At 55.5% G+C, this 23,981-nt stretch overlaps 1 protein-coding gene across 1 annotated transcript; it reads right to left on the reverse strand.

Annotated features, from left to right (window-relative positions):
- Window positions 1-785: 785 nt before the first annotated feature.
- Window positions 786-22,365, reverse strand: TMPRSS3 (transmembrane serine protease 3). Its single transcript, XM_026499369.3, is given in 13 exon segments — window positions 786-1,462; window positions 4,141-4,293; window positions 4,940-5,082; window positions 7,919-8,014; window positions 9,801-9,970; window positions 10,668-10,723; window positions 10,725-10,834; window positions 11,535-11,578; window positions 12,806-12,931; window positions 15,922-16,045; window positions 16,404-16,520; window positions 17,359-17,469; window positions 22,245-22,365. Coding segments are annotated over 13 exon segments (1,362 nt in total). The 5' UTR covers window positions 22,339-22,365; the 3' UTR covers window positions 786-1,444.
- Window positions 22,366-23,981: the final 1,616 nt, after the last annotated feature.

The raw sequence follows: 23,981 nt of genomic DNA on the forward strand, positions 1-23,981 counted from the left end.
GCGGGGCACTCCGATGTGATGGCCGAGCGGCCAGTCTGTCTCGGCGCTCCCTCTCTCCCCGTGCATCCCCGTCTCGGACACGCCGGAGGCTCCCCGCTGCCTCTCCCTCCCCAGGCACCTGCTTGCTCTTTGAAACTCACCATCTTTCCTACGGCCACCTCAGGCAAAGCCACGGATCCGTGTGTGATAGCTTCATCTGTGATAAAGCACTTCTGGACAGTGGCTGCCTGAAGCAGCTCTTCCTGTGATGTGTGTGCCTGGGGGCCACGGAGGGTGTGTGGGTAACCGGGAGGGGTCTCTAATGCGGCAGGTCCATGGTAGGGTAACAAGGCCATGCAGAGAGGCAGGGAAGCCTCTGGCCTCTTGATGACATGTGACTGTCCATCCACGCTGCCTTTGGAGCCCCCTGTGTGGGGTTAGGGGGTCCTGTCTTATTCCAGTGCCTTCTCACCTTACTCTGATTCTGTGTCTTCTGATATAACTCTGATCTGCTGAGAAACCTGTTCCAGGAGCCGCCTGGGTGGCTCAGTTGGTGAAGCGTCTGCCTTCGGCTTAGGTCATGATCCCAGGGTCCTGGGACTGAGCCCCATATCGGGCTCCCTACTCTGCAGGGGAGCCTGCTTCTGACCTTCCCCGCCCCCCCCCCCCCGTTCATGCTCTCTCTGTCTCCCTCTCTCTCTCTTAAATAAATGTATTAAATCTTTAAAAAAAAAAGAAAGAAACCTGTTTCAACAGAAAAATGCACAACCAACACTGTATGTAGAGGAGACCAAAGCAATCACGGCTCTGCAGTTAGCTTAGGGTTCCAATGCACACGAGTGGTCGGGATTCACAGACAACCTCTGACTCACGGACGCGTTAGGGGAGCACATGTCCTTTGGAAGCAGGAGACAAATAAGGCCCAAGCATCAAATGCTACAAAGAAAGAATAGAGATACACCTTACAACTAACCACTTGTAGACTAAGTTCCCACACGCGAAAAGGGACCTTGGAAGTAGAAAGTTCTGGGTTGCTTCCAGCGCTTAAGGACAAGGACACGCGGACAGCGACATCGGCCCCCCGGGGCTCCGGCGTGCGTCCTTACTGAGTACCTGTGTTGTTTGTGTGTGATTTGCCTGTGCCCAGGGGCAGAGAAACCTGAAGGGACAGTGGGACAAGGTCACACCATGAAGGCGTTCCCCCTTCTGTTCTCAGCGAAGGTCACAAGGGAGCATCAGGTCGTGTGAGCCCGATGCCCCCGGCGGCTTGTCGAGGTGCTGGAAGCAGGGTGTTCTAGAAGTGGGGGGACGAAAGGTGCTCCTTCTTTTGGCCCTGCGGGTGGTGCCAGAAAGAAGAGCACCCAAGGCTCCCTTCTCCCGTGGCAATTTCCACCCAGGGACCCGTGGCAGGATGGGGTGTCTCCATCGCGGCAGGAAGTCGAGGTGGCGGCCTGTGCGCTTCTCTTCAGGTTCTCAGGTCCCTCTAGAATGAAAACACAGCCATTACTTTCCTTTGCCCTCCAAGCCAGCCTCCAGCACTGAGACGGGGCGGGCACCTGCATTTGGACACGAGTGAGCGTGGGCGGGTCCCCGCCCCGCGTGGGGACAGCGTTGGCCTCTGCAAGTGGAGGCTGTGGCTCTGGGCGGCCCAGTGCTCGTGAGACCGCGCTCCTACCCGCACGGGTCTCTGCACCCATGTCCCTGACCTGAGGCACTTCCCCTCATTGCCACGTGGCCCTTCCAGCCCTCACGCCGAGTCCCTGAGTCCTGCTTTGAGTCTGAACAGGTTTGTGTTAAGCCCCAGTACAGAGCACAGCGGATGAAAGCAGGCAGCCCCTCACCCGGGGTGGCTCTTGGAAGCCCCATGGGCATATTCAAAGGAACGACCAAAAATGCAGACCTCTGGAAAAACCTCCCATGGGAAGGGAAGCCTCTTCTGGATCTACCCCCTCCCCGGGACATCTGAAGACACTTGCTAAAGGGCGACTTTCATACTGGCCCCCAGGTGGGCACGAGGCAGCTGGTGACCAAGATGTCTCAGGCCTCCAGGGAGCCGTCCAGCTGCCATTTGTCCGTCGCTGGTGAACGTGCTCATTGGGGCAGGGGAGGGCGGATCCGGACAGGGGAGGGCAGAAGCTCATTGTAAGGCCGTCCCAGGGAGACCCAGGGCCTGCACCGGTGCTTCCCAAAGTGTCTTCCCTTGAAGACCCTGTGCATTGGAACCGCCCGGGCCCTCACCCCACATACCCTGATCAGACCCGCTGGAGAAGGGTCCTGGGAATCATCGAGTGCACAGACAGCCAGGAAGGGTCCTGTGCACGCCCACAGTGCGGATCCACCGTGCAGCAGGTGTGAGGCTGGAGTCACACTCTGCTGTCACTCACTGCGGGGGTCTCCTCACCTGTTATATAGGGACCGTCCCAGGACCTGCCACCCAGGACGGGGCTGAGGGAAATAGGTCAAGACATCACCCAGCGCCGTTGTTGTTAGAAGGCTCCCAGGGGGGTGTTGGAACCTTGCCCCCGCCAGGCCCCGGCCCTCCTCCATAGCTTGAAGACTGGGAGCTGGTGCCTTGACCCGCACCTGTTTCAAGCTTGCCTTTCATGACAACTGGCTTGGTCGCATGGACCGTCTGTCCCTGAGCGCGGCTGCGTGGAGGGAGCACCTCTGTGGCTCTGTGGGTGACTCCGCCTTTCCCGCCCTCCATTCCCCACGCCCCCACGGCCATCTGCACCCTGGGGTCCCACTCACCAGCCATCGAGGCCACTCGGCCAGGGGGCTGTTCTTGCAAACGTCTGTTCTCTCGCTTACAAACAGGTTGATGGGTTTGGGCTGAATTTTGTGCTTAAGAGGGTTACGTGTCCCTCAGTGAGGCTCCCTGGGCCAGTGTGTCGGCTCACAAGGGAGCCAGCAGGCGCTTCTGGAAAAGGCCCGTCTTCTAGCACTGCTCTGCCGCGAGCCGGCCCGGAGGGCAGGAACCATTCTTGCCTGCACAGCATGCACCGTGCAGCGGGCCTGGAAGTCAAACGGGCCTCGGCCTGGACAGGGGCAGCCACAGTGTAGCTTTTCCTTCGGAGCGAAAATTCCCGGAGGAGTGGAAAATAACGCCCAAGGCACCTGAGGTGTTTCTTAGCCAATTGTTTCCCATTAAAAGGAGCATTTTAAAAGGTCTTTGATCTAGGGACAGGAGCAGATGACTGTTGCCAAAAACTGGTGGCGGAGGGAGATGAGGGCGGAGGGATGGGGGGATGGGGGGCGACGGCTTAACGAGGTTGCGAGAACGGTCCTGAACGTGGAACGTCGGAGCACCGAGGAGCTGGCTATACAGCACTGTGATGTTAGGCCACGGGATTGTCTGCTTGAAAATGGTTAATTTTACGTTGCTTAATTTTGGCCCGAATTTTAAAAACAAAAGGCAAAACCCAAGTTCTTTGAAACTAGTCCAAGGCGTGATGTGGGCTCATCATCGGAGATCAAGTCCGCAAATATTTGCTGGGTGTCCGTAAAGCAGAAGGCCGTGCCACCGAGGCTCTGCATGGCCGGGCCCCCTGCCCTTCCGGCCTGCTGCCCTAGCGGTGGCCGTCCCTCCTGTCCGCCTGTGGCCCTCCCTTCTCCTGCTCGCCCTGGTCCTGGAAGCCAGCCTCCCTGACCTGTCTCCCTCCTGCATCACCCCTCCTTCAGGGAGCCTCCCCCAAAGCACAGAGCTGCCCGGCCCCCCAAGATCAGAGACTCTCTAGCCCACCCCTGGCTCTTAGCAAGGTCCAGATTCTTCAGGGGGCACTGGGGGCCTGCGGGTTCACACCGTCACCCACTGCCTGCACCTTGTCACCCTCTGCTCCATGCACATGTGCCCACTGGACCCCTTCCCATCCCCAGGTTTCCTCCTCAGCCAGCCTTCCTCTTTTCCCCACTTGGTGGAGGAAGGTTGTCCTTCGTGTCCCTGCCCTGGCCGCCCTTGTGTGCACCCATCCCCCAGGACCGCCCCCGCACAGAGTCTTGCCTGTGGGACCAGCTGTGCTCCCATCAGACACCCAGAGGCCACAGGGCCCTGCTTGCTGGACTGACCCCTCAGTGTCGCACCCTGGCTCTGCCCAGCAGCCCTGGGGCCACAGAAAAGGACGCTGGAGGCAAACGACGGGGACCAGCGTGAGCGGCACCCACCTCCATCTGCTCATGAATCCAGTCCAGGAAGGAGGTGACGCGCGTGTAGACCCCGGGCTTGTTCACGTCAGCACAGCCAATGCCAAAGCTCGTCGCTCCCACCAGCTTCCACACCCTCCTCTCCTGACACACCAGCGGCCCCCCGCTGTCTCCCTGGATGGCAAGGAAAGAGGCACTGTGGGGGGTGTCCCTTGTCTCAGGGCCAGGATCCCCCCTTCCTATCACAAAACTCAGTACAGGGCTGGCTCCGTGCTCTCACCCCCAGCCTCCGAGAACTGACGCTCGCACTCCCAACAGTGGGGTCCTTGGTTCCCCAGGGACGGTCTCCCCCAGCTGTCTCCCTGCCAGATTCCAGATGCACCGAATCCATGAAGGTCAGGGCAGCTGGACACAGCCCTGGGAATCCTCTAGAGGGAGGGTCTGCCTGGCGGGGCTGGACCCAGGCCGTGTGGGCTCACGCTCACTGTGGCTCTTGAGGTCCAGATTCACATTCACCAGTTCCCACCCGCCCTGCTGCCCCTGTTACCCCTCTGCAAACCATGAGAACCAGGGCTGGGGCGGGGAGCACCCTGGAGACCCCTCCCGCCGCAGCACCCAGGCAGAATGGGAGCGCTGGGTCAACTCGGCCGGCAGCCAGGAAAGGGAGTGCTATCTTGAGCAAACGTCTTCCCCACACCCTGTAAATTTGCTTTTCATTCAGTCACAGGGAAATGCTGGCAGTGGTCTGTGCCACAGGCTGGGTCACCGTCCAGAGCCTCACCTGCCGCTGTGGCCCCCAGAGGTCACCAAGGGCCCCTACCTGACAGCTGTCCACGCCGCCCTTCAGGTAGCCGGCGCAGAGCATGGAGGGGGAGATGATGCCTCCGTACACGTCTCTGTGGTTGCAGATCTTGTTGGAGATTAAGGGCACAGCTGCATGGTTGAGGACGGGGGAGGCGTCACCTGCGTCAGAGCGAGGACGGTGCAGGCATGAGGGGCCCTGCTGGGAACTCAGGACCTGCACTGGAGCGGGGGCCACGTCACCACATGCCGGTGGCAGAGGCCACTCCTGGAGGCGGACGGCGCATGCTCTGTGGCAAGCTCCCTGGTGAGCGGGCCAGGCAGCCCCGTTGCTTCACATGAGGGCCACTTACTTCCCGAAAGTGGCCAATGCAGGAGCAGGTGGGGCAGCAGTGGCCAGCATGGACCTCCCCGGGGTCCATCCTGGGCCACGCACTTGACCCACACCGGCCGTTCCGTCCTCAGAACAATCCAGGTTACAGAAGGGAAACTGAGGCCCGTGAAGGACACATGCACAGTGTACAGGCAGAACCTTCCTGTGGTCAGCAGAACAGCGTCCTCCCAAAGGCGTCCACTTCCTAATCCCTGTGTCTATGTCACTTCCACGGCAGAAGGCCCTGAGATGGGGACACAATCCTGGGCTACCTGGGTGGCCTCTAAATGGAACCACAAGCATCAGAGGAGAAAGTGTGATGGTGGAACAGAGGTCAGATGGGGGGTGGGGGGATGGGAGGACGCTGCCCGGCCCGCTATGAGGATGGGGGAGGTGCCACGAGCCAGCGGGCAGTTCCCAGAACCCAGAGAAGGCCAGGAAACAGACACTCGTTCGGAGCCTCCGGGAGGGACCAGCCCTTCCGACACACTGATTCCAGCCCGTGGAGATGGGCGAGGACTCCTGACTCCGGAACCATAGATAACACGTCCCTGGGGCTGAAACCAATGAGTCTGGTCTTGCTGCAACAGCAACAGGAAATGATAACTCTGCTGTTGGACCAGCCCCACCATCGACCCGAAGGGATCCACACCTCTAACTTAACCTGTTCGTAAACCAGCTATTGTGGCGTCTTAGAGGCTGACTGCAGGGCACGGCCCTATTCCGGCGTCTCTAGCACGTGTCAGCAGGTGGGTGCGGGTCTGCCTGCCTCCAACCCACATTCTAAGAGTTCTCTGAGTTAGAGCTGCACCCTGTTTTCTGCATGAGTTTCTCCAGTCCCCCCATACCCCACGTGCCTGGGGACCACGGGCTGGAGGTCGGCTGAGAGTGGCCCCTCTCCCTACTCGCCCCACAGGATCTTACAAAGTAATGAACTAGTCTCCTGACACCACAAGTCCTGAGAAACAACAAGAATAGGGCTGTGGGGGTGGGGGGGGGGTGTGGAAGTCCAGACCTCCCAGCACCTGGTCATGTGAACCCCGGCAAGGTGCTCAGCTCCCCTCAGCCCCAGGCTCCTCGCCCTCAAGACGGCCGTGCAGATAATTCCCCGCTGAGGGGCTGCTGTGAGGAGCAGACAGTGTGGCATGGAGACACCCGGCTCACCACCGGGTACGTGGTGAAACAGCTCAACCTGTCTGTGGAGGAAGCTTCCAAGGGCAAGAGGACGTGGAAAGCCACTGGGATGAGACCCTGCCCCGGGAAAGAGGACCGACCCTCTAGGTCTAGGAAAGCCCTGGGCGCCTTGGACATTCAGGGACAGGGAACTCAACTAATAACCCTCAGGAGGAAAATACTGAACTTCCCGTATTAGGGTGAATTGTGCCCCCGCAACCATGTCCACCTGCAACCTTATTTGGAGTTGGGCCTCTGCAGATGAAATTAAGGTGAGAGTCTCAAAATGAGATCATCCTGGATTTAGGGTGGACTTTAAGTGCAAAGACCAATGTCCTTATAAGAGAAAGGGGAGAGAGATTTGAGACATGGGGCTGGGGAGGGGGGCACAGGAAGATGGGGCAAAGATTGGAGTGATACGTCCACAAGCCAAGGGACGCCAAGGATGGCTGGAGCCCCTGGAAGCTGGAGGAGAGGCCAGGGGCAGGTTCCTCCCCCTCGGAGCCTCCAGAAGGAACCGGCCCTGCGACACCTTGATCTGAGACTTCTGGCCTCCAGAGCAGGGAGAGAATGAGTCATTGCTCTTTAAGCCTCTCTGTTTATGGAGCTTTGTGACAACAGTCCCCCCAAGGAACTCCTACATTTCCTACCAGAAGGAAAGGGATTGGTGGAGAACCTATGAGTGACAAGCACACGTGTGCCCCACCCCAGTGGAAGGAGGGCGTGGCTTCCCTCCGCATGCGCTGCTCTCATTGAGGTGACTGCTACGATCATAGCGGTATGCTTCCGTACATCTGCTTTCTCTAATGAAATAACACACCTTCCAAAGTCTCACAAGACGAAAACTCCTCACCAGGTACAGATGTCTGCCTTCTGAATAAACCCTGGGAAGGTTCTCCATGGGCTCCTTACGTACTCTGCCGGCACGGTGGGGAGGAGGAAGGAGAACCGCCTGATGATTTGGTGAATGTCTCCCCAACGAGGGGTGTCCCTGGCCCTCTGTTTCCATTTATTTCTCTCCTTTTTTTTTTTTTAAAGATTTTATTTATTTAACAGAGAGAGAGACAGCCAGCGAGAGAGGGAACACAGGCAGGGGGAGTGGGAGAGGAAGAAGCAGGTTCCCAGCGGAGGAGCCTGATGTGGGGCTCGATCCCGGAACGCCGGGATCACGCCCTGAGCTGAAGGCAGACGCCTAACGACTGTGCCACCCGGGCGCCCCCATTTATTTCTCTCCTGACACAGTCTGCAGTTTCACGCCCCAACACAAACGGAACCATGACTCTGACCCACAACTACTCTGCTGAGAGCGTGTGTCCAGCAGCTGACCCGCACCCCTGCCTCCCACGGGGACGCCACGCTGGGACACGGGGTACAGCGTGTCACGGTGGGCATGCACCCCGGCCTCATGGGTCTGGGCTCCCAGACTCAGAATTGTGATTTCAGATGACTGACCTCCATCCTCTATGGCCCCCCATCCTGACGTCCAGCACAGTTTTCCATCAGGGAAGTTCTCTTCGGAGTTGGGCAGGCAGACGGGCTGGATGGTCTCTGCGGCAAGGGGAGACAGCAGCCTTGAACTCAGGTGAAACTCAGGTCCACGAAAACAATGAATCTCCCCAGTGTCCACCTCTCTGAGGAGCTCAAACGATCTCTCAAGAAAGGCCAAGCCCTTGGTTGGTCTGAAAGCTCCCAGCTCAGCGCAGGGACCCCCAGAGCCGTTCACCTTTAAACAACCCTAACCTGTGGCAATGCGAGTGGGTCTGGACCAGGGGTGGCATATTTTCTGTGAAGGGCCACATAGCCAATGCCTGGGGTTCTGTGGGCCCCGTGGCCTGCCACTGTGGCCTGAAAGCATCCAGCCACAGGCCGTGGTACACAAACGGATCTGGCTGTGTCCCACTGAAACTTTATTTACAAAAACAGGCAAAGAGTCAGATTGGGTCCTGGGGCCCTAACCTGCCCACTCCTGGTCTGGAGCGTGGGCGCACTGCCTTATAAAACAGCCCTGCGTGACTGTTCGGGTCCCACCCGGCACGTCTGGAGACAGGAAGCCGGCCTGTCCCCGCGGGCTGTGTCACATACACAGCAGAGACAGTGTCACGGCCGCCATGAGGCTGTCTCGTGAGCACGCTCCGCGATGCACTGTCTTTCCACGCGGGACAGTAACAGAAGGACAGAGAAGTAGCAAGAGCACTCGCTAATTTTTATCACCGTGCAGACGTCGGCACCTCATTTTTTACAACCAAGTATCGTTAGTAATAATGATAAACGAACACCACCGTTACAATTTCTCTTTGCTTCTCCAGAGATACTTGTTTCCAAGCGTTACACGTAGAGTGTTAGATGTGTGGTGTGGGGAACACACTAATCCCGGGCCAGGACTCCGCTGCTTCATGGGCCTTGTTCAACGGACCTCTGCCAACACTCCACGCGGCTATACGCTGGGGAAGGCGAAGGGGGCTTTAATTTATTTGAGTGTATTTAATCCTTTGTCTGCATCTGCAAAATGTTTGGAAGTCCTATCCTGTGTGCTCTGGTATTGTTGTAACTTTCAGAGGTTAGGACTCGGTATTTCCCACGGAGAGATGTGGCCTGCCGAACGCGGCAGCTGGCAGGGAGAGACTTTCTGAGCACTTCAGGGAGTCCCCAAGATGCCCAGGAAAGAAGCGGCCATGGGGACGATCCCACTACGATCAACTGACTGACCTGCGAAGTGCCCTCTTTCTAGGCCACGACCAAGACACGGGCAGGTGGATGGCACTGGCAGGTGGACCTCATTTCAACAAGCCCCGAGACAGGGAAGAGCTCTTTGTTCCCACAGGGCCAGTGACCCCCCTTCTGCCACCTGGAGGCACCCATGGCCTGGCCTGGGGAAGTCCTTTCATCTCCAGCGGGCACCAGCAGGAAGAAAGTGGCACCAATGCGAACCCCAGGGATGAACCTGATGAACCAAGCTGACCAAAGTAAAATCGCAAAGCCTCTAAAATCAAACATCATCGGAAGCACAGCCCACAAGAGTAGGCATGTCACGCACCAAGAACCCGAACGGGGTGACCACCTGGGAAAGTCGAAGAGGTATATGGACCCGGCGTCTCCTAACGTGATAGCCTGATGTCCAGAAGGCTGTCGAAAAGGACTCGTTATACCAAGAACCAGGAAAATCACAACTTAAATGAGAAAAGATGATCAACTATGGCCAGCGGGGAAATGAGTCAACTCCTGGCGTTGTCTGGCAAGGATTACAAAGCGGCTGTCATAAAAAGACTTCAAGGGACAATTACAAATTCTCCTGAAAGAAACGGGAGCCAGAGAGCAGCAGGGAACGCAGCCGTACCGCTGAAGGTGAGCGGCCCGGCCAGCTTCATGAGCGCGATGTCGTGGCCCAGCCTCTTGGGTTTGTACTTGCTGTGGTAGATGATTTTTTCCACCAGATGGGAAGGGGCCGGACTGTCCAGCAGGGAAACCAGCCCCACCTGGATGGTCCAGGACTTGGGGAGGTACAGGCTGAAAAGAGAAGGCGGAGAGGTGAAGTTGGAGCACCCCATCACTTTCACCCCCGGACCTCGCAGGTCTGGAGGCGCAGGGCCAGGCAGGTGGCCGAGACACGGTGCTGCCTGCTTGCCGACATTGGCTCCGAGCACGGCTCCCACGCCCTGCGGGAGCGCAGGCCAGCCATGCACTCCCCAGGCAGGCTTCGATGCCCGCGCCTCCCGCTTCTCAGCACCAGAGGGGCCCGTCAGGGCCAATCTCCAACAGACGGCAGCCAAAATACAAACAAAAACGGAGAATCCACCTCTGTGTTTGGAAGTCTTCCCGTGCTCTCCTCCCCCGAGACACTGCCTGGGACACCGGAGCCACCCGGCCGGAGCCGCCTCTCACGCTCTTGGCCACAGCGTGCTCTCCTGTAAGTAGCTACAGGGAGCTTGGAGGTTTCCCTCCTGCACGGGAGCTTCCGTCCAAAGCTTTCTACCTCCTCTGTAAGAGCGGCAGGTCTGAAATCTTTCGAATGAGCTCAGGGTCACCAGTCACAGCCACCAGCGACAGTGATGGGTGCATTGCACTGGTCATTACTTTGTGACGATCTGGTCAGCTTGCCAGCTTTCTGGACCCACTGCTGACCCCCGGAATCTACCCCATCCTACACAGCCCAGTCTAGACGCGGGTCTATGGGCCACGAGGGCCCACACCCAGAAGCACTCACTCATAGACGCAGTGCGCGGCGGTGACAATCCACACGGGGGTGATGACAGAGCCCCCCGCACAGGTGATAGCCCTGGAACTGAAGGCTGGCCTGCCACGGCCACTGCATGAGCGAGGACACATTTCCACCCACGATGCGCGAGCTGTAGCCCATTCTCAGACCACAGACTACAGAGAGAGAACAAGGGCTGGGGGTCGATCCCACAGACCTCTCTGGGGAACCTGCTGTCACAGCCACAGACCCCCCTCTCCCTGACAGCCTGCTGCCCTCGCAGAGCTCACAGCCCAGAAAGAGAGCCCAGAAGGGACGGGAGTGGGAGAAGACAGGGGTGCAGTGGGAAGAGCTGGTGATGGCAGCGCCCCTCCCCGTGATGCCCATGACCCCAGTATGGCCACAACTCACCAGGGGCTCATGAACCTTCCACAGCTCTCTCCTCAGTAATGCAGGGCTAGTGTGCACCTGCCTGACTTCTCCAGACCCCACCCTCCCCCTGCCAGGGGCAGCTGCCACGGGGCTGGGAGCCTGGGGCACTGACCAGCCTGGGCACACTTTTCCTTGAGGTGGGAAGGTTGGGGAGTGGGGAGGAGAAAGTGACAGTGAGTCAGGCTGCTGGAGCCACCACGGAGTGACAGGGCATCACAGACCACGGTCCTGTCTGCGGCTGAGAAGTGCTCCGGGCTGCCCCCACCCCCCGGCTAACAGGTGAGACAGACAGACACTGTTCTCCTCCTCCATCAGGTGGGGTCCACAGAGTTCCCCCCCGGCACCTAGGACGAGGGGGCCCCCAGCAGTCTGAGGAGGCGGGGGGAGACCGGAGTGTGAGCGAGCACGTGCTTGCACTTCTCTCTTCCGTGAGGAATCTCTTACCTGTGCACTTCAAGGTAACCACACGACCCGAGGCACATCCCTCCCTAAGGAGCAAAAGAGGAGGCCTACGGTAAACGCCAGAGGCCAGTGAAATGAACACTTTCTTTCAACTTAATCTTGGGGTGAAAGAAAAATGGACTCTAGTCCCCTGCCCTTGAATACAGATTGCAATTTTTGTCCATATTAAAAAAAAAAACCCGTATGTGTGAGGTCACAGCTTCATTCTGGAACATTTGGCTACAGTGAGGCATTGTGCACGTGACAGGTGACTGAGTGTTTCTAAGCTTCGTCTAGCTAATGATAGGAGATGCCGGAGGAGCTCTGTTCTATAAACATCACTCGTGTCGTTTGCAGGTCAACTTTACCCCGGTGTCCTTCGCTGGCCCCTGGAGGACACGGAGTGCCTTTGGACAGCGTGGCAGCCTCTCCTGGCGCCAGGTCCTTCCAGCCTGGATCATACTCTTCCCCAGAGCAGAGTTGTGATTGCTTCAGAAATGACACGGGCTCATCTTTGCGGGGGGGGCAGGGAATGTGCTTTTCCTATAATCCACCCGTGTCCCTTTGTGACTTTCCCTGCCTTTAGAGCCCCCATCTGCTTATGCAATCATGCAAGAAAAAGGGGGTGTCACCAGCTGAGGTTTCAGGACCTAAGAGATGAGCTGTCCCCAGGAATTGCATGTGGGTCCTGGGGTGACTATCAATTATGCGACGGACAGGCTGACAAGCTGTTGTTTCCCAGAGCAGAGAGCACGTTCCTGGGATTTGGTCCTAAGTGCCAGGAAGAGCACAGGGGATGCCTGACTGTAGAGGCAGGGGACCGGGCAGGGGACACAGCAGGCTGCGGGTACCATCTTTTACGGGCACCTCATGCTACCTTTCTCACGAGTTCTCGGGGGAAACATGCAATATGAATGGTAAATGTTGAAGTGCTTTGTAGACAGAGGATACGTGTCTTTCGTAATCTCTTTCTTTTCTAGTTTCCTCGTCCCTCTGTCCTTTCCGCACACACCCCTGGCCCACGATGAGAACAGCACGACACACACGCCACGCTCCTTACTGCCCTCCTCCTCTCTCTGCCGGGCCATATTCGCCTGGTTTGGGGCGCGTTCCTGCACCCCAGCCGGTGCTCCACCCAGTCTCCCCCGCGGCGGCCAAGCCCCCACCTTACATTTGGAGAAACTCTGGTCTCTTGGGTCCTCGCGGGGCCGTGCATAGCTCAACGAGGCCAGCAGGGGACGCAGTGCAGACCACGGCACCACCCTGCCGCTCACCTCACGTACACGGAGTGCTGCAGAGCGGTCACTTTGTCATCGGGCAAGAGGTGATTGATGGACGCAAAGTCCTCCCGGAGCTGCTCCTCGAGCACGTCCACCCCGAGCGTGTCTGCACTCACGTAGCTGCAAGCACATGGGAACGCGGACCCGATGCGTGACCTCACTCTGCCTCACGTCATCCATGCGCGTCAGAACACCGCATGTGTCACGCGGGGGGATGTCATTCCCACCCTCAAACCGTCAACAGCTTCCTTTGCTGGCTTAGGAAGGCACTCCAGATCTCGCATTGTCTGGGACCAGGGACCCATCTGGCCCCCGGCCCACAGCTCCTCCCCCCCCCCCCCGGCAGGCTCTGGGCGCGTGTCAGGGAGACCACTTCCCGAGGTGGCCAAGTAGCCCCCTTGACGCACCCCCCCGAACTGACCTTTGCTTGGCCCGAAGCAAGCCCCAGAGAGCAGAACACAGAACCACATGTGGGACCAGAGTGGGGGTGCCGAGCACCCAAGAACAATAGGTGGGGAGAGGGAAATCCAGAGCTGGGGGGTTCCCACTGGAGAGAGATGAGCACAGAAGGAAAAGGCTCAGACGCCCCAGCAGATGTTTATAAGATCAGGAAACAGGTCTGGAGAACAACGGTAAAGAAGGCATGATCTTTAAAAAAAAATCAAGTGTTGACGAGCTCTGAGTTGAGGGCCAGTAAATGAAGGGTACCCTCCCGAAGCAGCTGGCCGGCTACACCAACACACAAGGTTGTTACAAGTACAAGGTTGGGTCGCATTTGAGTTCGGAGGGCAATGACCCTCCCAGCCCTCCCGGGACGGCTGAACTGCTGATGGGGCAGGCGGCAGGCGACGAGCTCCCGAGACGAGACGGAGCACTGTGAGATGCAGGGGGCTCCGAGGGCCGTCCCGGGATCCCCATAAACAGCCCAGCCTCCAGGTGGTCGCGACCACCACGGCCGCCAGCTCCCCCAGGGCGTTCCCGTGTGCCAGGCTCGCCCCGACGCGAACCTCACAGCACCCTTCCAAGCGGCTGCTACTATTGTCCCTGTTTTGCAGGCCTGAGTCAGGGAACTGCGCTGGGGACACGGGGATTCGAACCCAGGCGATCCGGCTTGACAGTCTCCCCTTTGCTGTCATCACAGAGAGCTGACACGGGAGACAGCCGAGCGGAGAAGACCAAAGAAGGGCTTTAAGGAGAGAAGGAGGAAGAAAAAGCAAAAAGGCTACAGAAGAAAATCTCGAACTGGAGCAGCAGGTGCGGAAGGGAGGAACCGGCCGTGCTGGGGGCCCGTCTGCCGGACGCCCCCTGAGGGCGCGCACCAAGGGTAGGAGGGACCATCTCACCGTGGCTGGGCGAATGGGGATCTGAGGGAAAGGAGCCTCTGGGCCCTTCTGCATAGTCAGGGGGCCTGGGGCTTCAGGGGAAGGGGTGGCCCTCCAGGAGGGAGAGGGAGGGGAGCCGGAAGCGGTAGGGGTGCCCCCCGTGAGTCCGAGAAAGGGCCTTGAAGGGAACAGAAGTGCCTGGGGAAGCTTTCTGCTATTTGCTGCGGTGATGGTGTGTGTATGTGTCACGTGTGTGTGCACATGTGTGGGCGTGAGGCATGTGAGTGTGCACATGTGTGCGGCTTGGTGTTTGTGCAGGGAGGTATTTTGTATGTGTACATATGAGTAATGTAGTGTGTGTGTGTACGTGTGATGTGTGTGTGATGGGGTCTGTGCATGGTGCAGTGTGTGCATGTATCTGACGTGATATACGACAGAATGCATGTGGACGTTTGTGTGTGCTTCCACGTGGTGTGTGCATGCACGGCGTATCTTTGTGTGTGTGTGTGCGTGCGTGAACGTGTGTTGTGTGTGGTGTGCGTGTGGTGTGTGCACGTACGTGTGGTGCATGTGTGTGGTGTGTGTGCACGCGTTGTGTGTACATGTGTGTGACACGTGTGCATGTGACATGTGTGCTGTGGTGTATGTGCATGTGTGACATGGGTGCATGTGGTGTGTGTACATGTGTGACATGTGTGGTGTGTGTACGTGTGTGACGTGTATGTGGTGTGTGTACGTGTGTGACACGTGTGTGTGGTGTGTGACCCGTGTGCGTGTGGTGCATGTGTGTGTGGTGAGCGTGCGCGTGGGGTGTGAACCCCCCATCTGTGAGGGTGAAGTCTACATGATCCTGGGAGGCATCTGTGTGGGTGGCTTGGCTGTCATCACAGGGCTGAACCACAGCTAATTCCTGAATCCGGATTGTCACAGAGTGAGAAGGACGCGGTCTCAGGGACACAGCTGGGGGACACTGGGGTGTCACGGGCACTGGAGAAAGGAGCTGAGAAGAGGGTGCACAGATCTGAAAATCGAGGCTCCCTGGATTCCCGGCAGTTTCTGGCTTTAATGCCGGTGTCGGGGAACTGGGGCAAGGACACAGGGATTCGGGGGCAAACACCCAGGAGCATGGGAACTCAGAGAACTTGCCTGCTTTGAACTCCGGGGGCCAAGAGCAAAGGGAGTTGGGGTGCCGTGGCGGGAGACCACGGAGGACAGCGGTGCCACGGGTCAGATGAGGGGCCAGGGGAGAGGAGGAGAGAAATGTGTCCCCTCAGTGCAAAACCAAACGCTGAGAAGAGAAGCCCCCACTGCCAGAGCCGCCCCTTCCACAGGGTGCCAAACAACTGTTTGACATGGTGTTTCCACGACATGGCTGGCTCTTCAAACTGGGCTCTGTGGGGCTCCTTGGAAGGGTGCGCGCATGTCCGTGGGGCCACGAGCACCGGGCGGGCGGGGGCCACGTAGCTACCCTCTGGCCGTAGCCTGAGCAGCTGGGGGCTTAGCCTTTGGCTTGGAAGTTCTGTATTTCCTCTGTGCATCTGGAGTCCTCTCCTGACCATGAGACACCCCCAAACGTGCCCCTTCCCAGTGACCTTGATCAAACCACTTAGCGTGCGGGGCTTGCCGTGCGCACCTGTGGCGCGGGGATGATGTCACGGTTGCCGCGGGGACGCGGTGTGATGGTGAGCGGGGGACCCCATAAATGGCCCACTAGAAGATGGCTCTCTCTCCGCATTGTCACCACGATCAAATGCTTTACCCATCGGTGGGACATGTTCTTTAAATTACCTTGGAAACCCCAGCTGGGCACAGGCAATGTTAGCATGGTGACCCTTCCAGTCGTCAGAGCACACGGTTCTCCAAGCCGCAGCTGTGAACACCTGGAGCACTGCGTTCTGGCCACTCACGCGGACTGCCCGGCGCACGGGAAGAGCAGGCCGTGAGATTTCTCTGCCTCCGGCGCAGGTCCCTGCTCTGCTGACCCTGGCCGGCCCCTCGCCCACCCCCACCCCCACCCTGCAGGGCAGTGGCAGTTCTTACGGCCTCCACCCCCTAAGCTCTCTTCTCTCTGTTCTTGTGTTCTCCCCAACTGAATTTTGGCCCCAGGTAACAGCCATCCCTTTGCTCCCAGGTCAGTCACCCCTGGGGACGAATGCCAGGTGGATCCCAGTTAAGGACGTGACTTGAGAGTGGCATGGATCTGGACCCATTTCACAGATGGGTAAGGTCAGGGTCGGGTTGTCCTTCTGCAGTGAGGAGCACGGCCTTACCACACCGGTACTCATCCTCCCCGTCTCCGCAGTCCGGGACCCCATCACACCGAGCTGTCAGGTCAATACACTTAAAAGACGAGCGACACCTGTACTTTCCGGAACAATCGAAGTGGACTGAGGAAAGGAGAGGACAAGTGTGTCAAGGAAGGGCTGGTTTCTTCAGTGTACAACACTAACAACCATCCACTGGCCACGTGGCCTTGAGCTTGGCCATCAATAATGAAACCTGCATTGAAATTGCAGCCTGCTTCCCTCAGCCCAGTTTCTGTTCCAAATTCCGGAGGGTGGGGCTGCTGCACCCTACTTTGCCTTGCAATGTGGCCTTGAACCACAGCTCTGGGCTCAAGGTCAAGAGAAAAAGTGCATGGCTGAAGGCCGACTGGCCGAGTCGGCAGAGCAATGAGCTCTGAGTGAGGACGACTCAGCCCCCAATCTACCCTCTATTGTCTCTGACCCTGGGCAAGAAGAGAAGGGACCGGGGACCACACCGCTGAGTGGGTGGGCCGGTTATAGGAAAGAGAAGATGAGATATTGTTCTCAATCAGAGCCCATTCGAATGATTCACTTTCTCAAGAGCCACATGAACCTTCTTTTAAAAAACAGCAGGTATGCTTGGCCTTGCATGAATGGCCTCCTTGTCTTTTCCTCCCGGCCCCTCACCCCCTCCCGCCCACAGAATCCTATTTCATCAGCTGCCTTTCAGCACGTCTAACCGGGCAGGCTCCTTGGTGACAAAGCCCCGAGCATGGCCAGCAGCCCCTCCTGGGCCCCAGCTGGCCCCACACTCCCTCAGGCAAAGAAAACTCCAAGTCAGCAAGCCCAAAAGACGTTTGCCTCTAGTAATGAAGGCTGGGTGGCAGCACCCCGCCAGTGTGAGCGGGGCGGGGGCTCATCAAAGTTTAAACGCCTGAACAGGCATTCGAGAGCCCACTGAATAATGAATCATACTCACTGCCCAGACCGATGGCCAGTGCTAGTATCAAGGCAATGATCCCGATGACCATGATGGGAAAGAACTTCAGCGGCAGCAGGGACAGTATCTGGGCCGCAACCGCGTCTGCGTCTGAAACCGGAAAGGTGGGGGAAAGAGCAAACCGTCACAGAGCAGTGGATTTGAACAAAATAAAACTTAAAACTGAGCTATCCGTCCCCCCTCCCCTCAAAGCAGAGAATGTTCTGGCCCAAAGAAAGTTGCCTTAGAGCAAAGTCCATCTCGCTGGGGACACACTCCCCAGAGGCTCAGCCCCATGCTCTCCCCCAGACCCAGCTGTGTCCATCCCGGGTTAGGGGATGGTGTTACTGACCGAAACGTGCCCCCACCCCAGTCCTCAGTATGTTGAAGTTTGGACCCCAGAATATCGTCTTATTTGGAAATGGAGTTTTTACAGAGGCCATCAAGTTAAAACAAAGTCATCGTGTGTGTCTAATCTAATCTGACTGGTGTCCTTTAAAAAGCGGGCATTTGAACCCAGAAACAGATATGCACAGAAGGGAATGGTGTGAAGAGACACAGGCATGACACCACGGAAGATGCCGGCAGAGACGGGGGCGATGAACCTGCAAGCCGAGGAACCCCAAAGACCAGCAGCAAACACCAGAAGCGGGGAAGAGGCAAGGAAGGCTTCCCCACGGGTTTCAGAGAGAACACAGCCCTGCCGGCCCCTGGCCTTCGGACTTCCGGTCTCCAGAAGCATGAGGCCATAGAGCAGTGTTGTTCTAAGCCACCTGGGTTGTCATACTTTGTCTCCACAGCCCTAGGAAACTAGTACAGGGGGCAAGTGGAGCCCGGGTCCGCAGAAACACTTCCCCATAGCAGATGGTGGCACGTAAAACCCAAACAAGGTACTCCGAGGTGAGCGAGGGCTGGGACCTCTGAGAGGGTCACCAGATAATGTGCCAGCCCGTTCCCCGTGAGTCTTGTGCATGGCGACACCCACAGCCTTGTCCCAGCCCGTCTCTCTGAGGGTGCTGGCAGAGCAAGCAGCCTTAGAAGACAGAGATGACGTCTCTCTCCAGAGCAAGGAGCAGGCTTGCTTACCGTCTGGTTTAACAGATACAATGTCTTCCTTTGGGACAAAGTGTGTGCAGGTCTGCTTGCCGCCCGTCATAAAAGATTTGAGTTGCCTTGGTTCTGGGTTCCTTTGTGTGATGCAGACCCCTTGGGCATGCAGCGTATCCCCGGGCTGTTCCACATCACCCCCGTGGGACCTGGTGGGCACCGGTAACTGGCTCGAGTGGGATACACGCACCGCTCGTGCCGTGAGTAATAACGTCCCCCGTGTCTGACCCGGGAGTCTCCTCTCTTCCCCCAGAATCCAGCAAACTGGGCAGGCTGACTTGTTAGCTTGCAAGTAGAGTAAACCCCACACCTGGCCCAGTTCTTACTCAAAGAACCAGGCAGATTAGATGGAAAAGAGGATGTGCCGTATAAGCGTTATGATGCCCAAAAGTACAAGCCTCTCTGGGGAACTGGAAGAATTTCCATCGGCACCTTTACTCCAAGGAGAACAGGCCACTTCATGCAAATTTTCTCATCAATCCTGAAAATACATCTATGACAAAGTTGTCCCCACTTACACTGGGGAAGGTGGGAGTGTGGGAAGGGGAGACGGGCTTCCTCACAGCACACGGTTACTCGGGACACGCTGCCCCTTCCTCTCGCACCCTAGTCCTAGAGATGTGGAGCTGAGAGGTCTCCCACGGAAAGGCTTCAGAGATCTCCCCCCGCCTGTCTTTGGAAACCCACAGCTTCACCCTCTGGCAATAAAGAGTGTGCTTATAAAATGGCCAGTATCATTCAGGGCTGCTTAAAGAAGAGAATTTGAAGACAAAAATGGGGGGGGGAAGGTGGGAGAGGAGGAAGAGAAGAGTAGAGTAAGAGAAGAAACGAGGAAGAAGGCAGAAGGAAGAGGTTAAGGAGAGTAAGGAAAGGCACGCACTCCACAGCCTGAAGGAGGCAGAACGAGGAGGGGGAGGCAGAGGGCAAGGTCTCGGTCTTGGCCACGATGAGCCGGTGGCTTGCTCGGCAGCTGTGTTCCCAGAGCCTAGACCCACACCGGTGTGCCGCAGTCCCTGAGAAATACAGCTGATCCTTGAGTAACACAGGTTTGAGCGTGTGGGTCCACTTCCACGTGGATTTTTTATTGCACCGTACCTCAAATGTATTTTCTCTTCCTTAGGATCTTTTCTTTTCTCTAGCCGACTTCATTGCAAGAACAGTGTGTAATGCGTGTAACACAGAAGGCACTTGTGAAGTGAGTGTTTCTGTGATCAGGAAGGCTTCTGGTCAACAGTAGGCCATTAGTAGCTAACTTTTGGGGGAGCCAGAAATTATAAGTAGATTTCTGACTAGGTGGGGAGCCAGCCACCTAATCCCACCCCTGTGTCGTTCAAGGTCAACTATATCAGTGAACTGAAGGGATGAAAGGATGCAGGACCTCGTGATCATGGAGGTGGTTTTATCTCAGCAGGGGAGACCAGTTCCTTCAGGGCAACTGATTCCTGGTCTTGAGTTAACAGAGCAGACTCTTCTTTCCAGGCTTCCCCACCCCCGGAAGCCCGCACCGAATTTATAACGCTTTCTTACTGAGAACCCACGCTCCACTTATACCTTAAAAATCAACAGGAACCCCAGAATGACCTCTTATCATTCCAGTCGCTCTGTGCCTAAGAGTTAGACTTAGGACATTCAACCTAATTAGAGATTCAAAGTTTGCTGCTCCCCTAGGACCTTTGTATGGTTCACATTCGCCCCTTACAGCTCCTCGGTCCTGGCGCCCTGTGGGCGCGACCACGCCCCGCTCCCCCTCCTTGTTCTGTCTTTGAGGGAATGCCTGGAACAAAAAGCCAAATGCATAGCACCTCCCCCAAAAAGAAATGCAAATGATCAACGAGCACGAAAAAACCTTCCACCTCTCTGGAAATTTGAAAAACTGCAAATCAAATGTAACTACGTATCGACCTCACAGTATTTATTCCGACTGCTGTTACAGCGTCCCCACTGCATCCAGAGTGAAAGGAGATGGACCTCCGTCTGCAGTGACTAGGAGGATACGCTGTGCAAACTTTTTGACAGTCAAACTGGAAATACGAACCAAAAGGCTTAAAAATGGATGGAATTTTTGACCTAGTAAAACCACTTCCCGGAATTTATCTTAAGATGTCATCGCTGATGTACATAAATTTCTACCTACACGGACACTTAGAGAGGTGGCGTGTGGGATACTGGTGCACGGGGAACAGCCTGAGCGCCCATCAGAAGGAACTGGTGACAGAGCAAATGTATGGAGTTAGTCCCCTGATAGGGCAAGGCGGTTGGCAATCCTCCTCTGTAAAGGACCAGATAGTAAATATTTTAAACTTTATGGGCCATATGCTCAACTCTACTATGGCGTGAAGGCAGTCAGACAATAGATGAGTAAATGGATGTGTCTGTGTTCCAATAAAACTTTATTTATATAACCAAGTAGTGGGCCACATTTGGTCCATGGGCTATAGTTTGCCAACCCCTAGAGAATATTTAATTATTTAATGCCATGGAAAGAAGAACATGATATTGTTTCATTTGAAAAGAAACAAAGCTTCAAAATAGAATGTGCCACTTTCAAAGGAAAATACAGATATGTAGATGAGAAAAAGCAAGAAATCCAAGACTAAAGCACGAATAGGGTTATCTCTGACTAATGGTGAAATTGTGGGTAATTTTAAGAAATCTTTTTGATTAACTGTGTTTTCTAAATTACTATAATGAACGAGACACTGCTTACTTACTTAAGGCACTACCAAATTCTCACTACGAGGAATTAATCATGAAGAAATAAGCAGAATTAGCAGAGATGAGTATGTATAGTGTAATTCATGCTGATATTATTTGTACTAGGAAAATATTAGAAACAATTATATATCAAATGATGATTAAAAAAACTATGTAAATTACACATCTACTTGATGGAATCTTGTGATGTTATTAACAAAAGGCGTTTATAAAAACCAAGCAGCATATGGGAAAACGCCCGTCTATGCCTACTGTGTATGAATGCATACTATGGGCAAGGACAGGAAGACAATGCAGGCAAACATAAAAACCAGGCAAATCTCGAGGGTCAGGTGACAGCAGAGTATTTTTTAAATTTACATTTATGCTCATTTTTTGAGCTGTATTTTAAAATTGTGTATCCTTACCCTTACTTGAAACCTGCCCTCCCACCTCCTGTCTCTTCCACCAGCCCCAACCTCGATTGTCCAGAGGGTTTAAAAGGAATCATTAGGGCAGCCCCTACTCCAAGCTTTCTGGAACCTCAGCCAGAGCCCTCAGGCGTCCCCCTTCCGGGCCCCAGAGGTCAGCATTCCTGACTGCACCAGGGACCAGCCAGCCATGGAGCCAGGCTCACTGTAACAAGTCCTGCATTTGAAACCTATTTGCAAAACCAGCTCTCCTTGTTGTTCAGAGCAGCTCTCGTCTCCTGCTGTTGGGTTTTACTCTAACCTCAGCAATGCCCAGCTTACTTTAAGTGTCCTGGAAGAGCTGATGAGCACTGGTTCTCAGGACTTTCTGGGGGGCTCAGAGATTTTCTGGCGGGACCGGACCCCTAACTCCCAGGGGCAAGTGGAGCCTCAATTTCTGAAAACCTCCTTCCAGAGAAGGTAAACTTCCGTGTCCTGCTGTTGGCAAGGGGCTGAACAAGGTGATGCCCTCACTAACGCCCCCCTCTCCAGGGCTCTATACACCCAAGAAAGTGCAAGCATCCAGCTTGTGGGCGTGAGACATCCTGGGGAGGTATGTCGCCAGTGGGACACTCTGGGGACCCTCCCCCAGGATTCACACCTGGCCCCACCTACCTGGTGCAACAGGGCTTATTTTCAAATCGTCAAGTCCAAAAAGGGATCGGAAGGAGAAGGGAGCCTCCGCCGCGGGGGGGTCGTTCTCCCCCATGGTGACGATTTCAGGTCCTCTGGGATTCGGCTCCGCCGGCGCCACTGCCTCCTTCGCCAGCAAGAACAGAAAGCCTTTGCTTCCCTATTTACAGCTTTAGCGTCAAACGCATCTTTGCCATGTTAAATCTTTGAAATCCAACAATCCACATAAAGCACGTTCGGTCCTGATTAATCACTATTTGTCCAGTGAAAACGCATTTTTTTTTCTGAGCCACAGCAGGTAAAAGAGAAAGTTCCAGAGTTAACGAAAAATTATGAACTTAGTTCTGCTAAAATAATGACTTTCTCACCGTATATTCTACCGATCTGAAATCAGTTGACTAGCCGTCTTTAGAGAGACGTCCTTCTACAATTTCGAAATTACTGCACCATTATTTTTCAGAAGATAAATCACTTTCAAAGCACTTTCCTTCTCTTTTTTGTCATTGTTCTTTGTCCCTCGTAAACTCAACCCTTTGCCTACACATGTGGGACACCCATCACAACCATAAGAAGTTTTTTATACTCACAGAATGTCCACACCAAAAAAATGCAGATGGCGCCAGGGAGGGGACACTCACCCCCAGTGTTTGTAGTTTCCCATAAACACAGCCCTTCCCGGGCTCGTGCAGGCATGACCTAGTTAAGGATGAGAGTATCCGTGCCCTCTGGGCGCCCAGTCCCCCACACAGCAAAGGGAGGAGCAGCCGGAGACCGCTGGCTTGCACCAGCTACACCGGGGCTCCATTTCCTCCAAGAGAATTCCACCTATCACAAAGCCAGAGAGGTCAGAAGCCTCTGGAAGTCGTTCCCGCAGCTCTAAGAGGGGCGGAGTGAGCAAGGAAATGGTGAATTGTTCCCAACTAAATCCCATCTCACCCTCCCAGGGATCAGGCAGGCGCGGGTTCTCGGGGAGCTGGCTTCCTCAAAGGAGGTCCCAACTGGCATATAAACATAGATACTTCAATCACTCATTTTTAATTTCTGTTTACTGGTTGTAATATTTGAGATCCAACAAGAAACTATTAAGCCATTTAACGCAAACTCTGTCTTCGTGCTGTTTCACGTGGTCTTAGGAAAATCGAAGCAAGAATTATGCACTAAAAATATTTATTTCATCTCCATCTCAAAAGTGGCTCTGAAGAGTATCTTAGAAAACTACTAAATTCACATCCTGTGTTTTTCTTTTTGGTTCTTGCTGACACTCGCCCCGTACTATCGGCATGTGGCAAATGACGCGGCTTACCTTTATGACCAGTATAAGAACAGTGGCAAAATGCTTTCTGAAACCTTGAACCTAGGCGCGGAAGTCCCTTCCCAAACAGGACATCATTGGTCCATTTCACAACACTGAGAAATGTTGAGAAATCCTCTTTCAGAAGCGTCATCTCTCCCCCACTCGCTTCACTCACCATGTCTGGAGCCGCCATCCTTAAAAGCAGGAATCTTTTCCTTTTTCATTATAAAAGCAAGCGTGATGGTAAGCAGGCTGCCAACAGGTTCGTCCAATCGGGAAATGCTTCCACCGAGTCACTCAGCCTTGTCGGCTCAGTCATCACGGCGAATGGCACCATCGCGGGCATCTGTGTAACCCGACCTGGCGGTGGTATCAAGTGGCCATCGGGGGTATGGCTGCAGAGACCAGGGAGGGGAAAAATGTGA

The sequence above is a fragment of the Ursus arctos genome, unplaced genomic scaffold (assembly GCF_023065955.2).
Source record: "Ursus arctos isolate Adak ecotype North America unplaced genomic scaffold, UrsArc2.0 scaffold_4, whole genome shotgun sequence".
Classification (NCBI taxonomy): domain Eukaryota; kingdom Metazoa; phylum Chordata; class Mammalia; order Carnivora; family Ursidae; genus Ursus; species Ursus arctos.